We start from the raw sequence: 14495 nt of genomic DNA on the forward strand, positions 1-14495 counted from the left end.
CAGGCTTTCTGTATCTAGGTGTAGTTGGTAGAGCCTGCCCCCCTGTGGAAAACTGAGGCTCTAATAGGGTGCAGGAGCTGGAGGTGTTGAGATGTGGCAAGATTCACAATGGTCTGCAGGTCTCTGCCTATTAGGCTGTTCAGGACCATTCATGTTTGACCCAATGGGCCTCATTCTACAACAATGATGCTTAGCATGTGTAACGTGTGCAGCTTATGTCAGCAGACTGTGCACAGCAGACCCAAAACGGTACACGTACGCAAGTGTCGTTCATCTCGTTCCTACTTTCTCACTGTGTTATGTTTACAGACAGCAGGTTTTTGTTCCTATGGTCATATCACTATCCAAAGAAAACATACAGCATATTGACCTGCTGCAAAAAACATGATCCAGGTTACAGAGGTGCTTTTGCTATGAGCCCATGTAAGCATTTTAAAATGCAGTGAAAATTTCATTATGTGCACAAATTATGCAAATTATTTGTTTTCCTGTCATTTTTAATGTTTAACTAGGGGTGCGCAAATTATGCGATGGCGCAAAATATGCGAGGAAATACAGTATTTTTGCTTTGCTATAACATGAGGGTGAGGTGTGAGGTGTGTAAACGGAGCAAAACGGGACACGTTGCTGCACAGTGATATGCACAGAGAGACATTGCTTCTGCTTCATGTGGGATTAATATCGTAATTTTTTTAATGATTCCCAGACAACAAATGTATCTTTTCGAACTTGCCTCCAGTCCTGAATGCTTCCCATTTCCCTCTGATGCCTTAAAGGAGCAATGAGGTGACATTTAATGTCGCTCGAAATCCTGCCTCATCTGTCAGGCTGTCCACCAGGAGTCCCCATGTCCCCATGCAAAATATTTTCGCTCTGCGGTGCGTTATAGCTGTGCAATCGAATTTACAAAATGCAGTCTGAGAAGGCAGCCGCAGACGGCAGACACAATTCTCGTGTGACGTATTGAAGGCTCTGTGGCATTTTTTATTTGTTTTTTTCCTTGCAGCTTGCGTGCCGCTTATACATAGAGCCTGAAGTTTTAGGGTTTTACCCAATTCTTCCCCGAACTTGCACCCCGAATTGAAGGTTGCCTCTTTAGGGTGAAACCCGATTTTTGCCTGGCAAATTGCCCTCACTTGGATGTCTGTAGGAATGCACTAACTTACTTGTTTGGCAGCAAATGCAGTTACATCACCGTTTGTACCAAACCACTACTACTACTAGTAGGCTAAATTCGTGGGGAAATCGTGCTCAGTTGCTCAAAAGTAACTGAGCCCGATTTCCCCCCGAATATAGCCTATTGGAAGTTTTTTCACCGGAATTCGCATGAATTTAGTGCACATGTTTATTTACCCGATTTTTACCCCCCGAATTTAGAAAAAAATATTTCCCGAAAACTTCAGCATTACTTCAGCGGCTCTTCTTATACATGCTAGAGCTGCGCTGATGTACGCCACTGGTCACGTGAGGGGAGTAGCATACGTCACGACTTCCTCTCGTTCCGCAATACGCTCTTTTCACGAGCAGAAGTTTTAAAAGGTGTGGGGAACAGAGCCCTCCCTCTGTAGGTCACCTGCTCTCATCGTTCTTCCGCAGGAACCCATTTCATTCATTGGAGAACACTCCGCACCGAAAAACGCAAAAAAAATTTGGGGTCCACCTCAGTGCTCCTTTAACATTATTCATGAAGCTTCATATCAATCACCAACTTAACAACAAAAAACTGTGTAGTTGGCATGTGTAAGCACAGGATTAGAATACCCATATACGCCATAACCCGCATGCCTACATGCATCTCAGGGGAGGTCCAATATGACAGAAGCAGAATTGTCGACCAGTGCTGTTCCAATGACAGCACAGTAACTGACAATGTCCAGCTCTACGTGGGACAGTCCACGGACTTACCAACACTGGGGTCTGTAATGATAGTGGAGGCAGTGGTGCCCAACGTCTCCAGAAGGCAACCAATTTCGTTGAGGGCACACACCACAGCATGCTGGCTGACCGAAGACGCTTCTCCTTCCCGACTTTCCACTGCTGCAGAATCTGAAATGAAAGTCAGCCACTGGGGTAACCATTTATTCGTACGAGCAACATCCCACGGAATATTCTAGTGAAAGAAAAACCAAAAAAGTGCTAACGGGACAGAAGTCCCACCGCATCTTATGTCGAGTATTTGCGTGGAGCCAGGAATATCAGGAGTAGCATACTGCACGCATAGCAAACGACACCGTCAGTCCAGCCGTAGGACAATCCCCATGGTTAAAAGTGCACGAAAAGACAATGTTATAATGATCAGCCCTCACACTCACATGGCAGTAGAAAGCTACGACTAGAGCCCCTAGGTTTCCGCGAATCCGTGATTCCATGAAATTTCGTGGAACTGGCCATGTCTCGCAAAACATACCGTTTCCCGCAGAATCGTCAGTTTTTTGCGGAATATTCGGTATATTACATAATTATGGGCATTCCTTTGTTTGGTGTTACCATTCTGCAAGTTGGCTTCACCTCACACTTCCTAGAGTGTCAGCTTACATCAAATTAGGTTAGTCTTGGTTAGTTTGTCATTGTAGGTTAACTCTTTTTCTATAGCTTTCGCACGTATGAATGTGCCGTCGTACGCCACCAGAGGTTTGTCAGGTCCATAGACAACGAGTTGCGTATGCAAATCCCACTTTGGTTTATCTGCACACACCCTGTGTATGTATCTCTTATGGTAAATTGAGGTTCATTTACACTCTGTGCATTTGCGTGATCCTGGGAGAATGCTGAAACTTCATTTTTTTATTGTTTTCTGTTGCCTGCTGAATACCGCGAAACTGTAAATCCCACTTCGCGGAAAATCTAATTTTCCATCGCAGAAAGCTAGGGGCTTTAGCTATGACGTATTGTGCATCTTCCAGTGGAGTATTGTGAAGAATGTTGCTTGCGTGAATACACGGTAAACCACATAAATATCTACTGGTTACAATGAGATGTAATAGGTGGTCACCTGCATTGATATACTTGGCCACAAGCTGAGCAAGGTCTTTGCATGCTTGTGCCTGCGCTTTTTCACTCAACATCTTTCCCAGCAGTGAGCGCAAGGCGAAGGAAATGCGTTTGCGACTGTACACTGCTTCCACATGTGTCTGCACAGCACGTGGGTGTCCCGAGAGCTCTAACAGGTGGGCAAGTACTGTGCCTAGATGGCGCTCCAGGGAACGTCCACCCATCTCTTGTAATAACACAACGTACGCCTGCAGTGAAATGACATTCATAAATCCCAGGGAAAAAAGGAACATTCTAACTTTCATTACTCTACTTTTAAGGATCATAATACCGTATTTACTTGCATAATTTGTGCCACCACATAATTTTGCATACCCCTAATTGTGGCACGAAAAATGAAGAGAAAAGAAAAAATCGTGTAGTTTGCACATCCTCAGTTTTGCGCATATGTATCTGGGTCAATGGCTCTCAGGGACTGCGGCGATTGATTTCTGCTTACTATACGTAGTTTTTGCCGTGCCCTTTTGTATGTACCTGCTTCACAATTAATTCCAACGGAGGCAGTGCTACCGAGGATATTGCAGCGCTATATGCCCTGCATTTGGATGACAATCCCTTCGACACGATGGACGATGCTGTCACTCGAACTACAAAACAAGTACAGAAAGAAACACTGAACAAATACACTATGAACTTACAACACAATGTGTTGTCAGTACGCCTAGTTGCAACTTCCAGCAGCATCCCGACATTCGCCAGTAGGATAAAGATAGAATAAAGGTGGCCTGATATTTTGTCGCCCGACCGAGCCGACCATCTCTGGTTACCCGGCAGGCACGGCAGGTCAGAGTACTACTTCTTTAGAAACCTGCGCAATGCAGTGATAACGTCAATACCGGCTCTACCAGGAGCCAGTATATGTACTAAAATCTGGGAGTACCACTTTGTTTGAACATCGTTCCTAATGTCCCCATGTAATTAGTGCACCCAAACGTTTCCGACTTTTTTGGGCAGAAAAAGTATGGAAATTATGTCAGAAAATGCGGTACGTGTCATAGAAACCACTATGGAAGCCATTAGTAATAAAGAGTTTTAAATAACAGACTCAAATATTGTGAGGCCCCAAAGAACTAGTATCTGCACACACTTGGGGTTTTATGTACACACATTAGTGTGGGGCCCTGAAACTGGCTTGCATCACTCTCGCAACCATCAAGAATTTGCATGAACGTGTTGTCTGCTAACATCCAAAAACAATGAAAAACGAAGACAGTTGTGCTTTTCTCTATGATTTCTGATAATTTGTGGTTCTATGTCATAAGACAACTATGAGTGATGACACAGTGGTTGGTTAATTTTCCTCCAGCGAGAAATCTTTGACATGCACTGAAACCTTTGTACTGTACCATCTCTATCCCTGAATACACCCTTAACCATTTACCTGTAAATTTAAAGATGTGCCTGTATTTAATGACCCTTCTATGCAACTTCTAAATACTTGATCCTAAATAACCCTCGTTAACTCAAACTAGCTTATCTCGAAATGTCGGTTATCTCGAATTTTGTTTTTGCATCCCGATCCTTGTCCCAATGCTTCCTGTGTATTTTGGCCCTTTTAAGTCACAAGCTTTTTTTTAGCCCAAGTACGGATATCTCGAAATTCCGTCACCGCGTAGGTCACCGTACCTACTGCTGATAACGTGCATTCTTCGGTTCCCCCAAAGCCTTTCAGTCCTAGTTACTCACTTTCACCCTTGCAAAATGCCGCCAGCTGTGGCTGGCAGGCAGACAGCACTGCCCTTTCCACCCACCATCACTCCTTCTCCTCCTCTGCACTCGTCAGTTTCGTTTCTTAGCACGTGATGGCTGAACAATGCACATGCAAGTCCCTGGCTTTGGAGCGGAAGCTGGCTCTTATCAGGTGCCTGGCAGCAAGTTCATCAAGCATCTATCATGAACTGTTTCGTTCATGCGGGTTTCTCATCTTCCATTGCCTTACCGAAGCCAGCAGAAGAGTTCAATGGCTGTGACGAATTTTGCACGTGATGTGCCTCGCATGTTGATGATGCAGATGACTTCACATGCAGATGACTTGAACATTGAGGATTATGCGCTTTACAACGGCGATGTTCCAGTAATCGGTAAAATGAGTGACACTGAAACCGTTGAGAGTGCAGAGTGCCCTTGGTAGTGACGTGCGGGGAGAAGCGTCTCATGCGTTGCAATAAAGTGCTTGAAAATGCTTTCTTGCTCCCAGACGTGAATGCCAAACAGACTGCTATTATGGTGTTCTTCCCTCTCACATGATGTTGAAAAATGAATGGTTTTGAATTGCTTACAAGCCCTATTACTGTAGGAACGTTTTTTTCTTTTTTGTTTTTTTTACGTTTCATAACGTAGCGTGTTGTAGTAACACTGTGGCAACGTAATTTTCGCTATTCGCTTAACTCGAAAACCCCGCTTATCTCGAAAGTTGTTCCGGTTTTTATGACTTCGAGTTATCGGGGGTTTACTGTAAATGCATGTTTTGCCACATAATGCGGTGTACTTCCATAATGCCTATTTTAGCATGGGTACTCTCAATTTTTTAAAATGAGATGTCACATCTACCCTACTTTACATATCAGCACCACTTCTTGCTTAAAACTATGCAAGTAAATACGGTACATGTACATATAAGAACCAAAAGTTCCTCATGATTCTTCGCCTTTGTCTCTACAACTGTCATTTAAAGATAAGGGGCTGCATGAAAGAACTTACATGTGTGACTCCCACTCGTACTTCCCTGCTCACTGACGATGCACCTTTGATCATTTCACCAGCACTGCCTTTGAGAAACCCCATGCCACCACGGAGGAAGCCCGATGCCAACAGTCCTAGTGCCTCTTCTAGGCTTGCGAGACGATTTTTTCCACCTGCAAAATGTACATGGTGATGCTGCGTCAAAATATTCAGTGGGGCAAAAACCTGCGCGCAAGTTTTACAAACATTTTGCATTTCTGCATGAGGCCTTGGTTTTCTTCTTCACATGAATCCATAGTTTGCCCTGTTGATCTCATAGCTACGGCACATATAACAAACAAAATGGTCCTGTGGCAACCTGTAACAGTGATGTGCAACAGCCAATACGTGCCACGAGCTTCAGACCTTATGGCATTACCTGACGACTGATCGTGGTTGGATTTCCATCACTGCGAAGGAGAACTAGCCTATTTATTTATTTATTTATTTAAAAATAATGCTAGTCAGCAGTTGCCAGTCGTAGCATATCGTACAGGGAGTACAACACAATCAGGGCAAACAGGCGAGCAAATACAGATAGAATGATAAGCAAAGTAACTAACCAACAAATAGACAATATAAACAGCACACATAATAGAACGATCAATATAAAATAACTAAGCAGAAAGCATCGGGGTTATGGAATCAACTAAAGCAGAGCTGTTTTCTACACAAATCACAGAGCTTGGGTGTCTATTCCATTCAACAGATGTGCAGTGTACAAAAGAATACTGATAACAGTTTACCTGGGGGATTAGAGTGTAAACGTGTCGACTATGATGAATTCTACAAGCTTGTGCAACAGAGAAGGTAAAAAGTAATAAAAGCGATAAAAACCCAGTGTAGGCGAACATAAAAAGAGACAACGCAACACAGCACTAAGTGACAAGCACTTTTAGTGCTGTGCCGTGTTGTCTCTTTTTATGTTCCCCCGCACTGGGTTTTTATTTCCTTTATTAAGGACTACAAAACAGCTCCGTTTCTTATGCTTTTTAAGGTAAAAAGATTACGACAGTTGGTTTTGAGGTCATTGTTTAGTATCTGCAGAAACAGTTTTAAGTTGTGAATCTTTCAACGGATTGATAACGGTTCAATGCCAACCTGCCCATATAGAGCAGATACGGAAGATTGCATACCATAGGAACTACGGATAAAACGCAGAGCTAGACTCTGGACACGTTCCAGCTTGACAATGGTCGCGTTTGTTTACTGGACTTGAGCAGCAACTCGAGAGTCGAGAGGGTCGACTCTTGGTGGCTAAAATGTGGCTCTCAGGACATTGTCCACGTGATAGCGACTCAGAGTCTAAAATTCGAGGATTCAAAACCAAGGTGCTCGAGAGTCGACTCGCAGCGACTCCCCTTTCGATGTAGGTCTCTGGAGTCGATGACGTACGATGACTCTCATACGTCACAGCTCTGACTCGCGGGTAGAGTGAGTTGAATAAACGAAGGGTCCCAGACTACATCGGCGTATTCAAGGAGGGGTCAGACTAGGGACAAATACTAGGTAGTTGGTTTCGTCGCACAGGTATTGTGGAGGAGATAGCGCCTAAGGAACCAGAGCTTGTTAGTTGCTCTTCGGGCTACATCATCTACATGCTTGTTCCAACGGAGGTCGGAGGCGATTACAACACCGACATACCCATGTGATAGGACAACCTGGAGCGGTATGCCATTTAGGGAGTGAGAATACAGAAGGGGTTGCTTTCTATGTGCAATACTTATTTGTAAGCATTTATTGGGATTAAGATCCATATGCCACTCAGAGGCCCATACAGATATTCGACCTAGTGATTCACTGAGGGGATTCACTTATGGGGACGCTGCCTGCCCCACACTACAAGCAGCTCTGCCCTGTGTAGAATTTATCCTTTACTATAACTCTCTTTCATCTTTCCACGTCCCAGAGCTCTTCGAACTACTATTCTGACAGGTTTCCTGTGGTGCTTCAAACGTCTGAAGTATCAGCAGGAACCACCAGCCAGTGCTGCATCATGTAAGCCATGAGTACTGCACATCATCCGAGCTCAGCTCACCCTGCAGCATCTGGGGGCGATCTGATGTGGTCACTCATGATGACAATGAAGAGGCACAACAGCCAGTATCAGCTACATTTCACCTCCGGGGGGACAAGTGGGAAATTTGTTTGTTGCGGGGTTCATATTAACGAGGGTTCACTCTAATTCAGTACATTATGGGACAATCAAGACACAGTTCTTTTCTTCTTTTTTCTCAATGAAATCTGGCAAGGATACAGTATTTAACATCCCGTTTGTGGATTAGGAAGGCTAAAAATTTGCAATGTCACATTGGAAGCCATTTGGTTCAATCAAGATATACGATTATATTCATAGTAATAATTAATAACAACAACAAAGGGCTTTGCATACCTTGAGGTTGAGATGGGGCTGCAACAAGTGAAGCCAGTAAGGTACCAAGCAGGTGTGCCACAGTGCAGCGAACTTGGTAGTTAGAGCCTTCGAAAGCTCGAAAGCAGACGCATGCAAGGGCCTCGAGCTCCGCAGGCGAAAGAGATGGCGGGGATGCTGGACGAACAACCTCTAATAGACACTGCAACAGGGACATATGTAGTGGTACATTAAGGGGCATGTACAGGGCATGCAATACATACGACAGGTACCCAACAAGTAGTAATGCCTATAAGGACTTACAACATATGGCGAACAAACTGTGAAAGAGAGAACAGCAACAACACTCACCCTAGCGGCAGCACACCGTACAGCCATGACACGGTCGACCAAGCAGTGTCGCGCAGCTTTAGTTACGTCTCTATGCAGTGTCCCTGCCGAAGGACCTAACCCAGCTAACAGCTGTTCCATGGTCAGCATTGTCTCACAACGGCACTGTGACTGCATTAAAATTAGACGAACTAAGTAAGCTTCCTGAGGGATGGTTCTTTACAACACATTACACGAGAGCATCCTGGTCAACAAGAGAATAACAGTTTGTCAGTTATTACCTCAGAATTCTTTAGAGATTTCAGGAGGAGTTGGACAGTATCCTGGTAACTTCGTCCGACCATTCTTCCCAGTTTCAGGTACATTGCACCCAAACAGCTCATTGCCGCTCTGCAAGTTGGTAGCCACCACGACCAATCATATATTACTCTCTGCCGTAGTGATAGCTGCAGTGTGCTTGTTTGCAAGATCACACATCTCTGGTGACAGATGTGGTAACCTTGCAGGAGGGGGAGCAGGGTGGAGCAGGTAGCACAAGCTACATTGTCTTTGTTACGTTTGGATTTCTGGAGTGACAGCGCAATAACTTGTGAGGCTCCAAGCCTCACAGGAGAAGCTTAGTAGTGAATAATACCGAATATCGAAGCCAATAATTCAATCTGAATACCACATTGAATATGAAATTCTACATTCAAGTCTCAACTTCAATGATGTCTCCTCCATACCAAACATATTCAAACAGCTCCAAGGCTGCACTCGTTAAGTCCAAAAATGCCAGAAGAACTGGTGTAAAATTATGTGAGTGCTGCTGCATACAAATATCCAGATGCCTATATCCCATATGTATATCCCCACATACGATGAACATGTATTCGCTTCAGTTGCATTAATATTCACTTTGAAAAGAAAAAGGCATCCTTACAAGCGTGCAGTGAGCTGCCCTGGAGCATCAGAGGAATCTCGTCCACGCAACTGATCATTGCACTTATTGATTGTGTCAAAGAGCAAAAAGGTGTCGCCCACGCTGAACAAGGTGGCCAGACAGGAACCCAAGAGACGGCGGCTTGGGGGACCAGGACAGCCTTCTCGCATCTGTCCTACCAACTGGTCCACTAGCTGCTGCTGGCATTGTTTGATATCGCCCTGCCAAAGAGAGCAACAGAATTCCTGTCATTATGTCATATCGAGTGCAGAAGAATGGTTTGAAATTACAGGGTAGAAATGGTACACAAAAAGCAAACAGCATGACACAGATTCCAACTAGAGGAGATAAAGTGAGATGTGTAAATGGCAATATCAATAGTAACAATTTGCGTACATTTATTATTGCCTGTAGATACCAGAAACATTGAACGCTTGGTATGCTGTTGGTAATGCAAGTGCGACTTTTTTGTACAGTGTTAGGCATGACACAAATCAGTGAACACATTAAAACGGTGATGTTAATAGACAACTTCAGATAATCCCAGAGTGCTCAGCACCACTTTAAGCTATGGGAACTTGCTTATCGGAAAGGAGAAGGTCTCCAAACTGTTTCTGGTTCTCCTCTCTCGGTCGATTGTCCACGAGGTGTGAAGTCAGCGAAAAAAAAAAGAGAAGGACTGTTCTCCCTTCCTCATGACAGTAATCTCCCAGGATGCAACACGTGCGCAAGGAGCACTGGGATTTTCTGAAATCATCTATAGACTAACATTGAAACTACAAGTAGGTCAGTATGGGATGACATCCAGGTTGCGATACAGAACGATGGATGTAGGAACGACAAGTCCAGCGCTTGGGAATTCCTTGATCTGCAAACGATTTGTGTGAGCATTTCTGCACCCCATTCCACAATTTCACACTTTTGAATCAGTATTAAGTAACTGGCAAATTTGAATTTGAATTACATAATTAGTAATATGTGAAATGCCCAGTTAATGGTACCGTATGTGACAAAGGCTTTCATAGCTGAGATATATACAGTCAAACAGTCAAACCTCGATATAATGAAATGCTACATAAAGAAATTTGCGGTACAGTAATTTGTATTCCCTGTCCTAACTGGCTGCCATAGTTCATCAGGCTCGATACAACAAAAGAAATCGCGTTCCCCGTGAGGTTCGTTATATCAGGGTGCGACTGTAATGAGAAATTATTTTTAAAAAATTGTCCCGTGGCTCTCCACAGAGCACCAGAAATGTGCTCTAACTTTTGAATAGATCTTAATCCCAGCGCTACAGAATGGATGCTGCCATTAATCAGTATGTGCATAAGGAACGTACAGCTATAGGAATTGGTGGCAATCAATTATGACTGTCCCCCCATTTTGAGTGACAACTTTTAGAGGCAATCAAAGCACCTGCACTCATCACGGCCCATATTCCCAGCACCAGTGAACCCCCATCCCCGATCTGGAGGAGATAGTGGTTTTGCAAACTTAAGTGGTGTCTTGACATGGTAACGATAATTTATGGTTTTATATATCATAATCAGCTACTCTAAGAGAATGAGGGTGTCAGCATAGAACTGTATCAAAAGACATGTTCCTCACGAGCTCCTTGCAGTCAGACAACATGCTCCTTTTTGTTTGTTTTATTTTCCATTCCGTGATAACGCCGCGAAGTGACTGTAGCTATGAGCGGCGTACAATGTGGACAGACGGAAAGGACATCAGGAAAGAGTGGGGGAGACAACATGCTTGTTTGTTTCTCTATGAGTTTAAGGGAATGCTAGCCTGGCAATGTGAGTTCATAAAATATCCATTCACCTTTTGTGCAGCCACAAGAACCTTGTCGAGAAAGCGCAGCCATTCATAGACGAAGACAGGTCTTTTGGCTTTGGGCAACTGTGCAAGAACCTCCTCATTTAGGGTGAGGCTATGCGAAAGTTCCATCATCTTCAGGCCTTGAAATGTTCCCGAAGGAAAGAAGATTACTGTAAGAACAGCGCAAGTAACTGTGCACCGCTCTTGATATGTTTGCTTTTATTCTATCAGTCTTGAAACGGCGCTAACATGACTTCCACCTGCAGAGAGAAATATTAGAACGTTAGGAATCAGAATTTCATAATCATATCGAATTTCGTTTTGTGAAAAGTGTTATTCGCACTGGCTAATAAAATTGGCAGTGTCAAATGGCAAGAACTTGGTTTGCACTTTTTGTGGAGAAATTAATGTCTTATAGATACGTCAAACGTGAGAGTTCACGGTCTTGCCGCTGTGGCAAAATATGGTAAAGTAGCATAGAGAACAAGAGCGATACATTCATGTCAGCTTTTTATTTTTTTGTCTCGACAGTCTGGAGGGTGTCGAGTTCACAAAGAGGACCGTGCAACCTCCCAAGCCAACAGAGATCGTCAGGAATACATGCTTGTTGTTTTATCGGCAATCATTGTCATATCTGACATCACAGGAAAGGTATCACTCACCAAGTACCAACTCCCCGATTACCCATCGCCCACCCACCATCAAAATTGATGTGGATGGCGGGTTAAATATCCGTGCGTGCGTAGAGGTAGAGGGTAGAGAGGTGACGAGGCTACAAACGAGTCGCTTCCGCGGCGTCCTGCGCCGTCGCTCTATCGTCGCGTCGTTTAGGAGCAGACGAAACTGGTTCTTTTTTATTGTTTTTTGTTATTATTATTATTTCGTGTTGGCCCCTCGAAGCAGCTGTGACTCTAAGCGGGGTACAGACGTGGACGGATGTGGGGAGCACAGGGAGGAGTGGCGGACAGGGGTGCTTGTATGCATCCTGGGCCGACTTCAAGGGAAACTGTGCCGGCATTCGTCGGCAAAGTCTGCCTGAGAACCCTGGGAAAACCTAAGAGAGCACAACTGGTGGCAGGATGTGATCCTACCAACTCCGAGCCTTCAGCACGACTTTGGATCCCACCAACGCGCAGACACTTTTACCTGCTTGCATGCCACTGTAATTTTTTTTTCTTTCTTTTTCGGGATTCGTGACAGTTTCCGCTACCTATTCTTTCTCTGAAATAGACAGTAGAGATGGTAGTGTAGGTGCAAATACTCGCCTTGCAGTAATGCGCACGTATGGTGGTATAGCAGGGTGCCACATGCATATGCCCTATTCCCTCTATACCGGTACCCACATCTCTGACTGGAGGACATCATGTGCTATGTTACCTTCTGGCGCCACCCACTCCAGGACGACAATGTAAATAAACCTGAATATAAACAGAGAGGTCAGAGAAATGTGCAACAGGAAACCGTCAGGAACCCTGAAGAATAAAAGTGTGTGCGTGTGTTTGGGGGGGAGGGGGGGGGGGGAAGACTAAAAGGTGTAGTTGAAGAAGGCAACATATGCTTGAGTTTGAGGAAATGGGAAGATGAACGTAGAAGACAAGAGCACTTCATCCTACTATTGTAGTTCGCATTGCTACCCAGTACCCAGTCACCCAAGCGTTGCTGTGTTTTTGACCAAAGCACGAGTTCCACAAATGTAATAGCTGCACACAAACTCCCCATGGAACACAAGGCACCTAGGGTTCTTAGGTTTCGGGTTTTCAGATTTTTCGAATCTGGGCGGGGAATCGGGTGTTACACACGAGAATTCAGGCGCTACAATCTCTGTTTGATATGTCATTGGGAAATCGGGTGAAACAAAAGGCATATGAAACGAGCCACTGCTGTGACATTGGGACAAGAAACAAGAATCTTTATATGTATTTTTCGCTCGGAACTGGGGCAGTGAATGACCGCCGTAGTATTCAAACACTTGCCCGAACTCCACGAAAGCTCGTCTTTTACTCCTGCAGGAGGGGATTATAAAAGGAGGACAAATAGCTCTCTTTGCCGATATTATGATTCACTTTTCCGACAGTTTACCTAGAACGACAAGTTGAAGGGCCGCAAGGATTTCGGGTAGATATCGGGTTTTACCCAAATTCCTGAAAACTTGTTCCGGGGGAACTATCGTGAAAAATCAGGTTTAAGCCGAAAACTAAGAACCCTAAAGGCACCTAAGGAACACACATTTTTGAGTGTACAAAGCAGGCATGGGCAAATGTTAAAACAATCGAACAGCACATTTCATCCTATTTGCTCCTCAATTTGAATCTTTGTCCAATAATTTTTAATTTATTATTATTATTTTTAAAAGCATTCTCTCCTGTTGGAGTAATAACCAAGTTCAGTATGTTCCACAGTTTTAGTGTATGTAAAATTTACTCTGCTGATAATAATAACTAAATAATAATTAAAATAATAACTAGAACTAAGTAAATTACATTAGCTACATTAATTTAATCCTGCACAAACCATAACACCAAAACGTTTCACGAGATTTCTAAGTGGCAGCCACATAAACAATCGGAAACATAAATTCTACGTCAAAATCTAGGTTTTCTCTCTTGAACACCACTTTTTATTCCAGCAATCTCTGTTTTTTGCTAACTTATGTTTGCAATGTCACATAAGAAAGCCAAAACTATCATGCACAACAGGAAATATAACACAACCAAACCTTGACCTGGAACGAGAGTTTTTTCACTCTGACACGCTAGCGATGCCGTCAGGATCGCTACAAATAGCCACAGCTCAGGATAGCCACATAGACAAAGTGTACTGCAAAGTGCTGTTAAAAATTGTTTTAGGACTGTATGCTAAGCACCTTTTGTGTGAGACTTATGTTGGACTTGTTTGCTGAACACTCAAAAATGCACAGGGTACATCCTTACAAAACTTAGGGAGGCACACTCCGTTGGAGAGGTCCACAAGGTTTTGGGCATGGAATTTACTCTGGTGACTTTTAATTCGATCCAATTAATGTACTGTATTTTATGAATTAAATTAACTAACCCCACACCAAGCCGTAACTCTGACAAACCAAACCTGCAAGTTGACAGTGTGGATAGTTGCCATTTCATGGTTACAGCATGGTGCCTGATGTACGTACACAGTGTGCCTGGTCTGCAATGATTCACCTACGCTGAAGGGATTGTTCTGTGAGTGAACACAATAAAAAATGCAGTTAAGCAAAAATTGTGCTTAACATCCATCTGTGAAGTTCAAAGACAAATTTACCAG

The 14495-nt window shown here is 43.8% G+C and overlaps 1 protein-coding gene across 2 annotated transcripts in view; it reads right to left on the minus strand.

The window, feature by feature from the left end:
* The window catches only part of LOC135396762 (HEAT repeat-containing protein 5B-like), a 61887-nt gene extending 49917 nt beyond the window's left edge, over positions 1 to 11970 (minus strand). For both annotated transcript variants that reach the window (XM_064627915.1, XM_064627914.1), the window contains exons 1-9: positions 11879 to 11970; positions 11220 to 11476; positions 9396 to 9616; positions 8755 to 8863; positions 8495 to 8644; positions 8165 to 8345; positions 5752 to 5906; positions 2993 to 3239; positions 1906 to 2046 (exon numbers count right to left, since the gene is read on the minus strand). In XM_064627915.1, coding sequence (XP_064483985.1) covers positions 1906 to 2046; positions 2993 to 3239; positions 5752 to 5906; positions 8165 to 8345; positions 8495 to 8644; positions 8755 to 8863; positions 9396 to 9616; positions 11220 to 11348 — 1333 coding nt within the window. In that variant the 5' untranslated portion in view covers positions 11349 to 11476; positions 11879 to 11970. The remainder of the gene's footprint in view (positions 1 to 1905; positions 2047 to 2992; positions 3240 to 5751; positions 5907 to 8164; positions 8346 to 8494; positions 8645 to 8754; positions 8864 to 9395; positions 9617 to 11219; positions 11477 to 11878) is intronic.
* Positions 11971 to 14495: the final 2525 nt, after the last annotated feature.

This window comes from Ornithodoros turicata, chromosome 6 (assembly GCF_037126465.1).
Source record: "Ornithodoros turicata isolate Travis chromosome 6, ASM3712646v1, whole genome shotgun sequence".
Classification (NCBI taxonomy): Eukaryota; Metazoa; Arthropoda; class Arachnida; order Ixodida; family Argasidae; genus Ornithodoros; species Ornithodoros turicata.